A 13927-nucleotide genomic window follows, 5' to 3' on the forward strand; every position below is an offset into this window, starting at 1 on the left:
CATGATGTTCAACAGAGCATCAATGTAATGAAGTCTATATAGTAATTTAGGTATATTGGGGATATATAAATATTCTAGGGTTTCATTGTAGAAAATTTTTAGATTCATATATTATGATTTATATGTATTATATAAATATATACTCTGAAATATTAAATTAAGTAATAATCTAATTATAATATTATAATAAAACATTGTGCATAAAATCCATTGTTAATTGTAATGTAACAAATTTAAATAGACTATTTTCATATGTTTGTAAACTATCTACCCGAAGGGAGCGATCTCTTTTTGCTTATACAGTCATGCAGTGAAAGTAAGTTCCCAGAACTAGATCACCTATTCGTGCGAGACGCTACATATGCTACATATGTCCATGTATGTAGAAATAAATAAACATTACGCTATAAATTCTAATAATGCATCTATTTTAATACCGAAACGAGGCTAGAACTTTGATCAAACTGTTTCACATTCCTTTTAAGAGATTTATTCCGAGTTACTGCAGTATTCTTCTCTTACAATTTAGGAGCGTCAAATTTTGACGCTCTCATAATTGCCAACTCAATTTTGATAATCGACATCTTACAGGAAACTATATCTCTATGAGGAAACTAATGTTCCCTAGGTAAATATACATTTTAAGTCAAAGATATTTTTCCTGAAAGTAAAGTCAAGTCGAAATATTTTTTTTCTAGGTAAACAAGTAAGTAATACCTAGTAAAATCTAGGTAGTAAAGTAAGTTACTAACAAGTAACTATTATAACGTAATTCATAGGTTATATTTTTCATAAATGTTGGTGGCATTGGGTACATAATTGATTTTCTAACTAGATTGAAATTTCGAATATTAAAACAGGACAACGGTTTGATAAAACAGGACAACGGCAGATCTGTGACTGTAATATACTCGAAATTCGTTAATCAAGAAGAAGAAACATATAATTGCAGAATAATGAAATCTGTGTAAGTTTATTATTCTTTATGTAAACTACGAATAAGATTCTGGTTATTATTACATCATTTATTGTGTGTTATAAAATTATATTGATTAATAGTCTGTCATGTTTTTTTATACGTACTATTTATAAAACTCGATACAAATTTCGTTATATCAATATTTTAGACGTGTCAAAGCACCAGGTTCAGCTCGTAAGCCAGCAAGTCGCTTAAAGGGTAATAATATGTTATCCAAAGATCCAGTTCAAGTTTATTGTCGTTTAAGGCCAATGCAACATCCTACTGATGTACCATGCATGAAAGTCGCATCCGATACAACTGTGGTTATTACGCCACCAGAATCGGCAATAAATTTTCGTAATTCTAGTCAGAAAGAAATTCAAACGATATTCAGTCGTGTGTTCAGACCAGATGCAACTCAAAAAGAAATTTTTAATATTGTTGCCCTTCCGTTAGTTGAAAATGTTATTCATGGCAAAAATAGCCTTTTATTTACTTACGGAGTAACTGGAAGTGGTAAAACATATACAATGACTGGTGAACCACAAAATGCGGGCATAATGCCTCGTTGCCTTGATGTTATTTTCAATAGTATTGCTAATTATCAGACAAAAAAATTTATTTTTAAGCCAGACAAATTAAATGGTTTTGATATACAAGGTGAAGCTGATGCAATGCTGGACAGACAAAATGAACTTCACGCTGGGCTTATGATACAGAGAGGTGGAAAATCAGGCAAATTGTAAGTACTAGAATAATATATTTTATATAATATATTAATTAATTGTTCCTATATTAATACATAATGATTTTGTTAGGCGTAAACCAGAGAGTGATGGTGATAGTAATCCAATGATAATTCATGACATTGACAAATCGCAAACAATACAAATAGATCAAGACAATGTTTATGCTGTGTTTGTTACTTATGTAGAAATATATAATAATAGTGTGTATGATTTACTAGAAGATGAGGACATTAAATCCAGGTATAATGATTTACTTATTCTTAATAAAAGTATAAAATATATTTATTCTTAAATGGTGTATTAATAAAATAAGTTATACAACAATTTTTAGAACACTGCAAAGTAAAATAGTTAGGGAAGATGGAAATAAAAATATGTATGTACATGCTGCAACAGAAATTGAAGTAAAAAGTTCAGAGGAAGCATTTGAAGTGTTTCAACGTGGTCAACGAAAAAGAAGAGTTGCACATACTGCGCTTAATGCAGAATCAAGTAGATCGCATAGTGCTTTTACCATTCGTCTTGTACAAGTAATGTCTTTAATTGTCTTGGTTTTTATGCAGATAATTATATTTTTAAGTAATGCAGTATTGCATTTTTTTTATAGGCACCCCTAGATTGTGAAGGGGAACAAGTTATACAAGATAAACGAGTAGTATGTATCACACAACTGTCTTTAGTAGACTTAGCTGGTAGTGAAAGAACTAACAGAACAAAAAATACAGGTCAACGTTTGAGAGAAGCAGGTTCTTGTCTCTATATCTTATATCTATGTATCTATCTATCTATCTATCTATCTATCTATCTATATATATATATATATATATATATTCTTTTTTTTTCTTTTATTTTGTAAAATTCTTCACAATTCTTCACTTTATATAGGTAATATTAATAATTCTTTGATGACGTTGCGATCATGTTTGGAAATTTTACGAGAGAATCAACTTCAGGGTACAAATAAGATGGTACCCTACAGAGATTCAAAACTTACTCACCTGTTCAAAAATTATTTCGATGGAGAAGGACAAGTTAGAATGATCGTTTGTGTTAATCCAAGGACAGACGATTACGATGAAACAATCGTAAGAAAAAAATCAGTAATATAAAAGATAAATTTATAGAACAACGTGGTTTAATTGTTTTGTACCTTAATTCTTTTATAGCAAGTGATGAAATTCGCGGAAATGACGCAAGAAGTTCAAGTAGCTAGACCAACGGTTACAAAGATTGATCTTGGCTTTACACCTGGAAGAAGGCAAGCAAATAAGGTAACGTGGATAATAAGAATAATAATAGTAAAATATTTAGTTTGAACATACATCTATAATAAAAAAATCATTTTTAACAGCTATTTAAGGAAGCGCGAAGCAAATTGGAAAAAGGGGGCCGACCCGAAGCTGCTGATTTAGAAGTCGATGTAGGCTTAGTGTATAGGTAAGTGTATTACTCTTTTTCATAATCTATCTTTTAACTCATTCAATCTGATTTTCTTTTGATTTAGTTTGGGCGGTCCATTTCCTGAATTGGAAGTCAATTCTGCGCGTAACGATCAAATCATCAGCAGTTTGATGCATTTCTTGGAACAGCGCATTAATAAACGAAATTTGCTACGTGCTGATTTACAGCAAAAACGTAAGAAAGCAATCTATTTTTTGACGCAACTAAAATCTGACTTTTATTTTTGTGATTGTCTTCGCAGAAAATGATCTTAGGAAAATGTTAATAACGGTTGAACAGGAACATATGAATTTAAAAATTGAGAATGCATCGCTAAAAGCAACCAATTCGCAACAAAGAAAGAAGGTAAAAGTACGTTGTTAATTGCCAAAAATATATATTAAATAATTTGTATCTTTTTTCTTTTGCAGGTTTCTGCATTGGAAGGTCATTTATGCAAAACCGAAGAACAGATAGATAATTTGCTTCGAAAATTAAATCATGCAAATGACACGATACGTAGTTTGCAGCAAGAGGTAATAAATAGATGTAGCAATTTTTTCATTTCCATGATTGCATATATTACCTAATTATTTTATAGCTAAAGGATAGGGATATGGCATTAAATCAACGGTTGATAGATAAACAAAGAGTGAAACAAAAGTATAATACTAAAATTCAAGCAGAAACTGATAAAATGAATAGGGAGCTGGAGATAAAGTTACGTCAACAACGAGAACATTTGCAGGTAATAAAGTAGTACAATTTTAGTATATAATTGTATTATAATTGGAAAATACACATCAATTAAATTCTATGTACATATTTTTTTAGAATCAAATGAAGGAAAAAGATGATAAATTGAGATTAGTAAAGCAAATATTAGTTGATGATAATGGTATTAATTCTGTATCCATTGTTCATAAAGATGATGCGACAGCTACTCCTAGTTGTGCAGAGGCAACTACAAAAGCATCTGATTGTCGATCACGAAAGGTTCGTCCTTTATACAGCACAAGCTAGTTTGGTTTAGAACGTGCAGTTTTAATATATTTTATTCACAGGATAAAGCTTTAGTTGCAAACCAAAGGTATAGGCGTTCACAAAGCGCTGATAGATGGATCGATCATAGACCAGGAGCGCTTGTTCCCGTTGGAACCATTCTTCAGCCTTTAATGTGTAGAAGACGTAGTGTTACGCGACTTACAGATCCAAAAGAAATAATAGATGGTGCATCCCGATATTGTCTTGTCGCACAAGAACATGATACGGATGGCGAACTTGAGACAAAATTGTTTAAGGTAATTTCGAATGAATAAAAAATAATTATGTGATTATGGGATATTCTGAAATATGTTTATATTAGGGAGATATAATACCTACTAGTGGGGGCGGTGCACAAGTCGTATTTAATGATATGGAGTGTTTAAAGCAGTTATCTCCAAAAGCACGAAAACGCAGTGGACCACCAGATGCAGAAAATATAAATGAAATGGGTATTACAAACCATTCACCTACGCTTACGGAGACCCATTCTAAAAGGCCACGTGTAACAAATTTACAAAGATAATAACATTAATAATAATGCGCGTGCGTGTGTGTGTGTGTGTGAAGTCAAGAAAAATTATACAACATTACATTAATAATTTTGCGATTTATTAAACAATGTACTTCATCGAGTAAAAGGTTAAGTTAGTGGAAGTACTTTACACATATCTTGAATTGTAAGATGTAACAATGGCGTGAATTATAATCGTGTGACGTGAATGTACGTATTCGTATATCTTTTTTACATGCACTTCACATAATTTTAAGAATGAAATTTTCTAAAATTTTTACTTCCTAAAATTGTACATAATAAATAATTTAAGCTACAATTATATAAATCAAAATCTAGAATAAACATATGAAAAAGTGTACTTAAATTTTTATATTACAATTAATAATGAATTTTGTTTGTAATACGTGATACTAAATTTTTACTTGATATTTCGGAGTATATTTATATGTATATTTATATGTATATGTATAAATGATAACACATCAATCTAATTATACATTTTAATGATACTTAGTCCACTTTGTATTTATTTATCTATTTATGTATAATGTACGGCCATAATGTTACTTATGATAAGTGTTAGCCATTTTTTATCAGACCCATCAACTGGATGTTCATTTATAATCGTTGTCTTCGTAGTTGATTATCTAATTGTGCTAATTGATGAAGAAAACCACCATTCGGTTGAACGTATCGATTTTTGCGAACCGTTCGTATTGCATTTATAGCCCGCATTCCCTTTTTTATCATTAAGTATGCTAATACGCACGTTGCACTACGTGAGATTCCCAGCATACAATGAACAAAAACTTTACCTAATAATGAAAATTCAATTTCAAATAATTGATTTTTAAATGTTGATAACAATATTTCCTTATTCCATTAATAAACTATTGAAGAATCACCTCCAGCTCTAATAGCTTCATCGATAAAGGTGGCCACAGTAAAAAAATACTTGCTAATATCTGTACTGTGCAAATCAGCAAGTGGTAGACCAAGATATTTTATGTTTGTATCTGCGTAATAATTCTTATCAGTATTTACAAACCCAAATCTGTTTCCTTCAGCAGCATTAATTAAATGTGTAATGCCTAACTTTTGCAAGTAATCTTTACTTTTTGCCGTAGTACTATAAATAAATATATCGAATGCAAATTAATTATATGATAGAGAGAAATGTGTAACTTTCTAAAATAAGATCGCAGAATACTTACGCATCCCCAATATATATTCCAGGATAGACTTCATCGCAATCAATGTGGTAAAATATAACATCATTAGGATCGAATCCTGGTAATGGTTTAGTATTAGTTGTTGTCCTATTTAAGGCTTCTATTAAGTGACTTTGTGTCGTTTCTCCACCCGGCAGATGTTTTTGGAAGTCCTTGAAGCACAAGCTTTTATTAGAAATCAAAATTTTCAAAAATTCTGCTTAGTATAAAAATTCAACTGTATTTTTTATAAGCGATTTGTTTAGAATAGTGATAATTTATTGTTTTCAAAAAGTGATACAATCGGCATTGATTAAATATTATTTAAAAGAAAATTACTCGATCTTTATCTCTCCACGTACTTCTCATCGTGTTTCAACTTAGAAAGAAACAGGGGAAAGAAAGTAGTATCGTTGATCGCGCATATTTATTTTTAAATGTTCTTACGAAATGTTGGACAAGCTAAATGTGTTTTCTTGTATCACGAGACACGTAAATCTGTATTGCAAAACAGTAAGAAAAAACTTTCTGAACGTATATAAAGAATTTAAAGAATCTGATTCCATTAACGTATACTTACATTTTTCTGACTGCTCTCCATTTGAAAAGGTTATCTAAAATCTGATATTTGCAAGTTAATTGAGACTGAATTATATGTATGTGTATATATTTGACAGACTAAAAATAATAAATGAATAATAAAATCGTGTTAGTTCTATTACTGGGATAACAATTATGATGTAGTATTTATTACATCATAAGAATTTGCTAATTCTAAACACTTGTTTATGCACAAATCTAGTGACTACATACACAAGTCACGATAAATCTGACATACATATATAGATACATAGAATCTACATACATCGCATGCATACATACATATGTATTCCTTTTCTATGCAATGTACGTGTTCATACTTATGTTTATATAGCAGAATAGATGTTTTCGTTAAATTTTAAAACTTTAAACGATCAAAAGTTGTGAATTTTTTCATGTCTCTTAACACTGTTTGTTGCATATAAAATCTAAAAGTGCAGATTTTTACTTGAGGAATCAGTGGTTTAAAAGTTATGCGTGTATAAATCTATGAATTTTTGGGGAATTTTATGCGTCGTATTTCGATCCCATCCTTCGAATATTATCAGAAGGTATAAAAAAAGATTAATTATTTTTGATCTCTTAAAGTAACATTTATCCTGTATACATTTCATTGAACACGCGACATTATGATCTTGAAGTAAATTTGAAAACTAAACGATTTCAATACTTCTAGATTTTCATAGTTTAGTGAAACTAAATTTTATAGTAACTTAACGATGAGTCATGATGTACATGTATCAGTGTCAAAAAGAATATGGCGATGGTATTTGGTTAGCACGGAGTTTTGTTGATTTTGCCTGAATATATTGTGTTCGTCGCGTTTAAAAGTGCGGTTATTAATTTATATTTGAAGCACAGTTCGTGACGATAATGAGTTTCTTTAGTAAAATATTCGGTGGTAAAAAAGAGGCGGCCTCTTTGTCCACGGCCGAAGCGATACAAAAATTACGGGAAACAGAAGATATGCTCATCAAGAAACAGGATTTCCTTGAAAGTAAAATCGAGCTTGAAATTCAGACTGCTAAGAAAAATGGAACAAAAAACAAGAGAGGTATGTGTGAGAAATATTTTTTACTTAATTATCATTGACGCCAATTCTCAGTTTTCAAAACCATTTATCGTTGTGACGTTTCTTTGTTCCGGGCTTATTAATTTGCCAGTCCATTATATCCAGTACCTTAACTAGTACCTTAAAATATTCTTTTGTTATAAGCTTATCAAATTGTAGATTTCATTTTTTTTAGTCATGTATAAATTACCACAGTAGTATCGCGTAAGATACTTGTTCTTAGCAATTTATAATTCTAACAATACGCTTCAAGAATAAAAGTAATTAATGAAACACATATATTTTAAAGCTGCAATTCAAGCTCTTAAAAGAAAGAAACGATATGAGAAACAGTTGCAACAGATTGATGGTACACTTACTACAATTGAAAGTCAAAGAGAAGCACTTGAATGTGCAAATACAAATACTGCTGTACTTACTACAATGAAGAATGCAGCAGATGCATTAAAATCTGTTCATCAACATATGTAAGAAATACAATTTTACATGTAACAGAGTTATTAATCTGTTTATTGTAAATAAAATTTTCTTTCTTTAGGGATGTCGATCAAGTACACGATATGATGGACGATATAGCAGAGCAACAAGATGTAGCACGAGAAATTTCTGATGCAATTTCCAATCCTGTAGCATTTGGAAATGATGTAGATGAGGAAGAGCTGGAGAAAGAATTAGAAGAACTTGAACAAGAACAGCTTGACAAAGAACTATTGGGCATTGAACCTACCGATGAACTACCAAATGTTCCAGCAACAGCTATTCCGACTGCCCCAGCTAGGACTCGCACAAGTAATAATTTTAATGTTTTTTAACTTATCATTACAATATTTGTGATTGCAAACTAAAAATTTCGTTAATATTTGTAGAAGCTAAACCAGAGGAGGATGAAGATTTGAAAGAGCTAGAAGCATGGGCATCGTAAAATGGTATCAAAATATTTGTAAAAACAAATTTTATAAGAATTTGATAGCTGAAATTAAGTATATATTGTTGAAGACAACAGTGTATATTTTCCAGACTTGGTATCATTTAGTTATTCTGATGTTCACACTGTATTATTTCTTTATGGCATAGTTGAACAAACTGGTCAAAAATAATGATAAAGGTTTCATAAAGGCCATCATGCTTTTTACATCTAAAGCTTGTTCTTTATAAATATACTATGAAGCTTCAAAAGTAACAGCAAGTATATTAAATGCATGTGAGATGCTTGTATTTAAGTTAAGAATTTAATTTAGGTAATGTACTGTATTATTACAATGAAAGAAGTAATTACATCAAACAAGTATATAATTTATGTAAAAAGCTATAAAGCTGCTTAAAATTATATATATTATTAATATTAATCACATATATAATATAAATATTTATATGGAGAATGCAATTATATATAAACACACACACAGACAGAGTGAACCAGATTAGGTAATATAATCAGGTGTAATACCTTCTGAAAAATAAATTAGAAAATGTAAAGTAACAATTCTCAACTTTGAATTCCGTTTACGAGGAATTTTGGTTTAAAAAGTCGTCGTGTGTATTTGCACTTGTCACGCTTTCGACCTAGTAATCATCCCTTTATGGGAAGAATTATTGAAAATGTCGACCATTTTGTTGCAAAGATACTCTTGCTTGTTGAATCACAGAAACATTAACAGGTGTTTATGAATTAATGACATTACTAAGATTTTCATAATTGTAAATATAAGAATGAACCAATGCAACATTATTATAGTGTGATTTACAAAACTGAAAACCTGGTAAATGTACATGTACACGATGAATTTTTAAACCTAAATTTCTTGTGAACTGAGCTACAAATAAAAAATCTTTATATTTTCGATTTATTTTTTCATAAGGAATCCATCCTCATCCAACTCTACTACCCGAATTGATACACATTGTGTACATGTATATATATAGTTGCATATATATATATATGTAATTGATATTAACAATTAAAAACTTAAAATAGCCTTCTAAAATTTGAGTATTATGTGCAATGTATTTTGGAAAATAATATAATGCCAAACAATATCAAATTGTTAAATAATCTTTTAATCTTTGTACAAATACATCTGCTATAAATAAATAAATTTAAATGTATTCTAATTATTAATATTTAATACAACTGCAAATAAAGCAGTATAATTGTATATCTTTAAATCAAAAATTATTATGTTACCATTTTTATAATACTATAAGTATTTTATTAATTAACAGTTGCACACATTGAATTAACATTACAATAGTCTACATGAAATATTTATATTTTTATAAAATATGAAAAAAGGATAATTAAATACAAGTAGCTTGAACTATGATAAATAACAATTTCTAATAGCATAAATATAATGAAATTCATGGTAAAATTGTTTTTCAAAATATAAAAATTTTCTGTTACTTTTTTATTTTACAAGTCTGATAATTAAAATCTCAAATGATAAGGAACGAAAAGTTATTGGCGAAACACGTCACATTCATATGCAACGACGGGCGTAGGAATATATTTCTTATTCAATTTACTACTTAAAGCTGGTATAGCTAATGGATGAATATGTGGTTTAGCAGGAAATCTAGTTCCAGCGATGTCAATTTCAAAATGAGCTTTAGGTTCCATTATAAAATCTGTCGTAACTATGTTTTGTGCACGTCTTGACGTAGGAGAACTGATAAAACCAAGGCAGATATGTTTCTCTGTCGCGAAGCCATACCTATAAAATCATATTATTTGTAATTTGATATAATTATTACACATAAATTATGTACTTCATCTTGAATTGTATAAAATATTTACCCAGCTGATGTAACAGTTCCTACAAATTCATTGTTTCGATAAATGGGCTCACCACCCCATGGCCATACATCCTTATTAATGTCTAATTCGTTTACAACAAACAAGACTAAACGTTTTGATACACCTTGTTCTTTTTGATGTTGTAAAGCAAATTTACCAATAAAATATTCCTTCTAATTGCAATAAATTATCAATATTAGTTAATCACACTATTAATAACGAAAATAGTCATAAATTTGGATGTAATATTAATGGTAATGCATATTTACTCACATCTAATTTTACACTATATCCACTTCCAGCCTCATATGGTGTAACAAATGGTGTCAGTTCTTCAGCCCAAAATGGGATAAATCTTTCTATTCGCATAAAACGTTGTGTGAGTACTCCCACATCTCGTACTCCGTAATCTTTGCCTATTTCTATTAATCTGGAGTACACGTGAAGTGCATATTCAGAGGGTATGTATAAGCAGTAACCAGATTCACCAGTATGTGTGAATGACATTACCATTACATCAGAAGCATATGCTACATTTACATTCTGTAATATTTATAGGAATATTAAATGTCATAAATTAATCTATTGCTGACAAAACCATTAATAAGAAGAATGAGTGAAATATTATAATCACTTTGTATGTGAAAGGTGAAAGGTTAATATTAGAATTGGAAAGTTCCGAAAGTAGTCCAGTAGCTTTAGGTCCGACCAAGTTAATAACAGTATATTTTGATGTGACATCATTAAGACCCACAGAATGGTCAGCCGGTAAATTTCTGTATAATAAATTAACTATTTTTATAGGATTAATTTACATTGTCGCAAATATTTAATTTTCATTATTTATTTACCTAGACATCCATTGATAAATACGTGTTTGTTGCGAGGTAGGCGAAACCATGAAGTAACTATTTTCGGCTTGTCTTACTAAAATACAATCATTTTCGTATCCTCCCCTTTCATTTTGCATTCCTGTATGCACTATACAACCAACTGGTACATTTGCATTATTAGAACATAAGTGCTGCAGATATTCTACTACTTCCCAACGACTAGACTGTGAATATATAAATGATTATGGAATGTTTTATAAATCACATTTTTTATAGTTACCTTAATTTCGATTTTTGAAAATGAACTCATATCTATTATTCCTACTCCTTCTTTACATGCTAAAAATTCTTCTTTCATAAAATCAAAGAATTTAGGTTTATAAAAACTACCTGGTGGCATAACAGGTTTCTTTTGTCCCTCTGTTGGTAAGATTAATTATTACTTCTTTAAATTTAATATAACTAAATAAAACATATATCGAATCAGCTTTTTACTTGTATAAGTTAAGTCAAAGTAGAGCGGTCGTTCATAGGCCATTTTAACACCAAAAATTGCTCCCCTTTCTTCAAGGACAGAATATAAAGGTGAACAACGTAATTTCCGAGCATACTTATATTCGCATTGATAAGGGTATAAAATTGCATAATTTCTTCCTACAATTTCTTTTGTTCTTTGTTGCAAGTATTGTTTACTGCTATGTAAATCGAGAAATCTCTGTACATTGAAAGGAAGTATTTCTTGCGTAGATTCCCCATTTATTAGACATTCAGCAACTTCTTTGCCTATTCCTCCCGCACCTGAAAGAATATAATTTCAATAATAGATAAGATTACAAGATCTATACTTTTTTTTACCTTGTAATGAATTTCCATTCATGCCAACAGCAACAAAATAATTTTTTACTTCTGGACTTTCTCCTAATATCCATCTACCATCTGGAGTGAAATTATCCGGACAGTTATACACATTTGGCTGTATATCCCTTAAAAGTGGTATTCTATGTATTACTTTTTCCCATAGAGGTATCCAATGTGAAGGATCCACCGTAAGATAGTTTCTCCAGTTTTTTATAGGAACTGTTCCATCTTCAAATGCAGGTTTTGATTCAGGTTCAAACCAACCAATTAGTAAACCTCCTGTAAATTTACGTGTTTAAAGTTACTGTAGAGATTAAGTGAATTAAGTAAAGCATAGTAATAAATTAAATACTTTGCCACTCTCTCATGTATGAGTATGAGTCATAATCTCGAATGCACGGTAAAAGTACGTTTGTGTTGAGCGGAAAAGGAGAAGCTATTGCATAAAAATGTTCTGCAGGATATGCAGGAATTCTGACTGGTGGACTGCACCTTAAGCCCAATTCTCGTGCCCACTATAATTTAAATATAAAAGAGATGTATATGTATTAATGATGATACTGACATTACATTATATACATTTCTTAAAATTAACAATACCATTCCTGCACAATTGACAAAGTATTCACAAGAAACTATTCCATACTCGGTTTTAACACTTTTCACAGCTCCATTTTCAGTATATACTTCTTCTATATGACAATTTTCAACATATCTGGCTCCTCCGATTTTTGCCAACTTGGCTAGAACATCACATATTGCACTGGGGTTGGCTACTGCATCCTCAGGAACCCAAACTGCACCTTCGAGATCTTCAGTATGCAAATATGGATGTAATCGTTTTAGTTGTTCTCTCCCTAAAACCTAATATATTTATAATTTGTGAAAAATTGCTTTCCCATGTCAGCTTTAATATGTAATTATTATAAATCTCACTTCACAGTGTAACCCTGTAGGAACATTATAAGCCATTCTTCTTTTTAAAGCTATCATTCTGTCTTTGGTTTGAGCTAAATATAAGCTGCCACATTGTTTCATACCAATATCGTATCCCATTTCCTGTAGCTGTTGATATAACTTGATGCTATAAGCAATTAAGTTCCTATGCGATATTGGTTTGAAAAGACCAAGTGTGCCTGAACCAAAGTAGGATGTTCCGCTACCAATCCTGTAATATAAAATTGTTTAGTCATTTTACATTATAATTATTATACAATAATTTTAAAGTAAAGTGATTGGATTGTTACTTTTTATTTTAAATACAAATTTTTGTAGATTTTTATAGAGATCTGTACATTGTAAGATACATTTATAGCATTATTATAAGAATGAAGAATATGTCAATGTAAATGGTTGTGTACCTATTTTGTTCCAGGACCAGCACATCATTCCATCCATTAACAACAAGATGATAAGCAACAGAATTTGCCACTGTTCCTGCACCTGCAATAACAATTCGCGATTGCGAAGGCAATATTGTTGTATTGAGTGGGAAGTGAGAATTATGATTAGATTTTTTGCAATTTTTATTCTTTTTGATTTGTTTCGTATTGAATATTCCATGTTTATAGGTTATGCTATCCGAGTAATTTCTATAAGTTTTTAAAATTTCTTTTCGCACGATTGCAATATGAATACATTTCGAAGTCGCGTGCTTCAGCATTAAATAATGTGTACAATAATTTCTTTGCTTGCCTGCTAAATAAACAAAGGTTAATGTTCAAAAGTGTTTGAAGTGTTAAAGGGTGAATGTGGTGAAATGTTTGAAGTGTGTTCTATTATTGAAGTTCGTAATAAATCTCAAATTGTATCGCAATGTAATGATTCCTTTCAAAATATAAATTA

The 13927-nt window shown here is 30.3% G+C and overlaps 4 protein-coding genes across 8 annotated transcripts; 2 read left to right on the forward strand and 2 right to left on the reverse strand.

The window, feature by feature from the left end:
* Positions 1-935: 935 nt before the first annotated feature.
* LOC143423879 (kinesin-like protein KIF23) lies at positions 936-4720 on the forward strand. Its single transcript, XM_076895501.1, has 15 exons — positions 936-967; positions 1128-1703; positions 1780-1950; positions 2042-2240; positions 2318-2456; positions 2596-2795; positions 2877-2981; positions 3062-3147; positions 3215-3345; positions 3413-3516; positions 3582-3686; positions 3752-3898; positions 3985-4146; positions 4215-4451; positions 4517-4720. The coding sequence occupies exons 1-15, from the start codon at positions 957-959 to the stop codon at positions 4718-4720; spliced, it is 2577 nt and encodes an 858-aa protein (XP_076751616.1). The 5' UTR covers positions 936-956.
* A 64-nt stretch (positions 4721-4784) lies between these two features.
* On the reverse strand, positions 4785-6658 carry LOC143423881 (dual specificity protein phosphatase 3). 2 transcript variants are annotated; one of them, XM_076895505.1, is made up of 4 exons: positions 6503-6658; positions 5926-6095; positions 5617-5840; positions 4785-5526 (listed from the first exon to the last, which is right to left on the reverse strand). In XM_076895505.1, exons 1-4 carry the CDS (start codon positions 6521-6523, stop codon positions 5330-5332), a joined length of 612 nt encoding a protein of 203 aa, XP_076751620.1. In that variant the 5' UTR covers positions 6524-6658; the 3' UTR covers positions 4785-5329. The 2 variants fall into 2 exon arrangements, with proteins under 2 accessions (XP_076751620.1, XP_076751619.1); XM_076895504.1 differs by lacking the exon at positions 6503-6658 and adding an exon at positions 6262-6410.
* A 478-nt stretch (positions 6659-7136) lies between these two features.
* Shrb (charged multivesicular body protein shrub) lies at positions 7137-13611 on the forward strand. 4 transcript variants are annotated; one of them, XM_076895306.1, is made up of 5 exons: positions 7137-7576; positions 7884-8061; positions 8133-8383; positions 8461-8520; positions 10694-10712. In XM_076895306.1, exons 1-4 carry the CDS (start codon positions 7396-7398, stop codon positions 8514-8516), a joined length of 666 nt encoding a protein of 221 aa, XP_076751421.1. In that variant the 5' UTR covers positions 7137-7395; the 3' UTR covers positions 8517-8520; positions 10694-10712. The 4 variants fall into 4 exon arrangements, with proteins under 4 accessions (XP_076751421.1, XP_076751420.1, XP_076751419.1 ...); XM_076895305.1 differs by lacking the exon at positions 10694-10712 and adding an exon at positions 8612-8726; XM_076895304.1 differs by lacking the exon at positions 10694-10712 and adding an exon at positions 13458-13611 and having other exon boundaries at positions 7139-7576.
* Positions 9812-13745, reverse strand: LOC143423749 (pyruvate dehydrogenase phosphatase regulatory subunit, mitochondrial-like). Its single transcript, XM_076895286.1, has 12 exons — positions 13444-13745; positions 13019-13250; positions 12683-12946; positions 12435-12597; positions 12080-12361; positions 11720-12022; positions 11505-11644; positions 11243-11448; positions 11026-11167; positions 10665-10934; positions 10392-10564; positions 9812-10308 (listed from the first exon to the last, which is right to left on the reverse strand). Exons 1-12 carry the CDS (start codon positions 13743-13745, stop codon positions 10053-10055), a joined length of 2733 nt encoding a protein of 910 aa, XP_076751401.1. The 3' UTR covers positions 9812-10052.
* Between the last annotated feature and the right edge of the window lie 182 nt (positions 13746-13927).

Source organism: Xylocopa sonorina, chromosome 5 (genome assembly GCF_050948175.1).
Source record: "Xylocopa sonorina isolate GNS202 chromosome 5, iyXylSono1_principal, whole genome shotgun sequence".
NCBI lineage: Eukaryota > Metazoa > Arthropoda > Insecta > Hymenoptera > Apidae > Xylocopa > Xylocopa sonorina.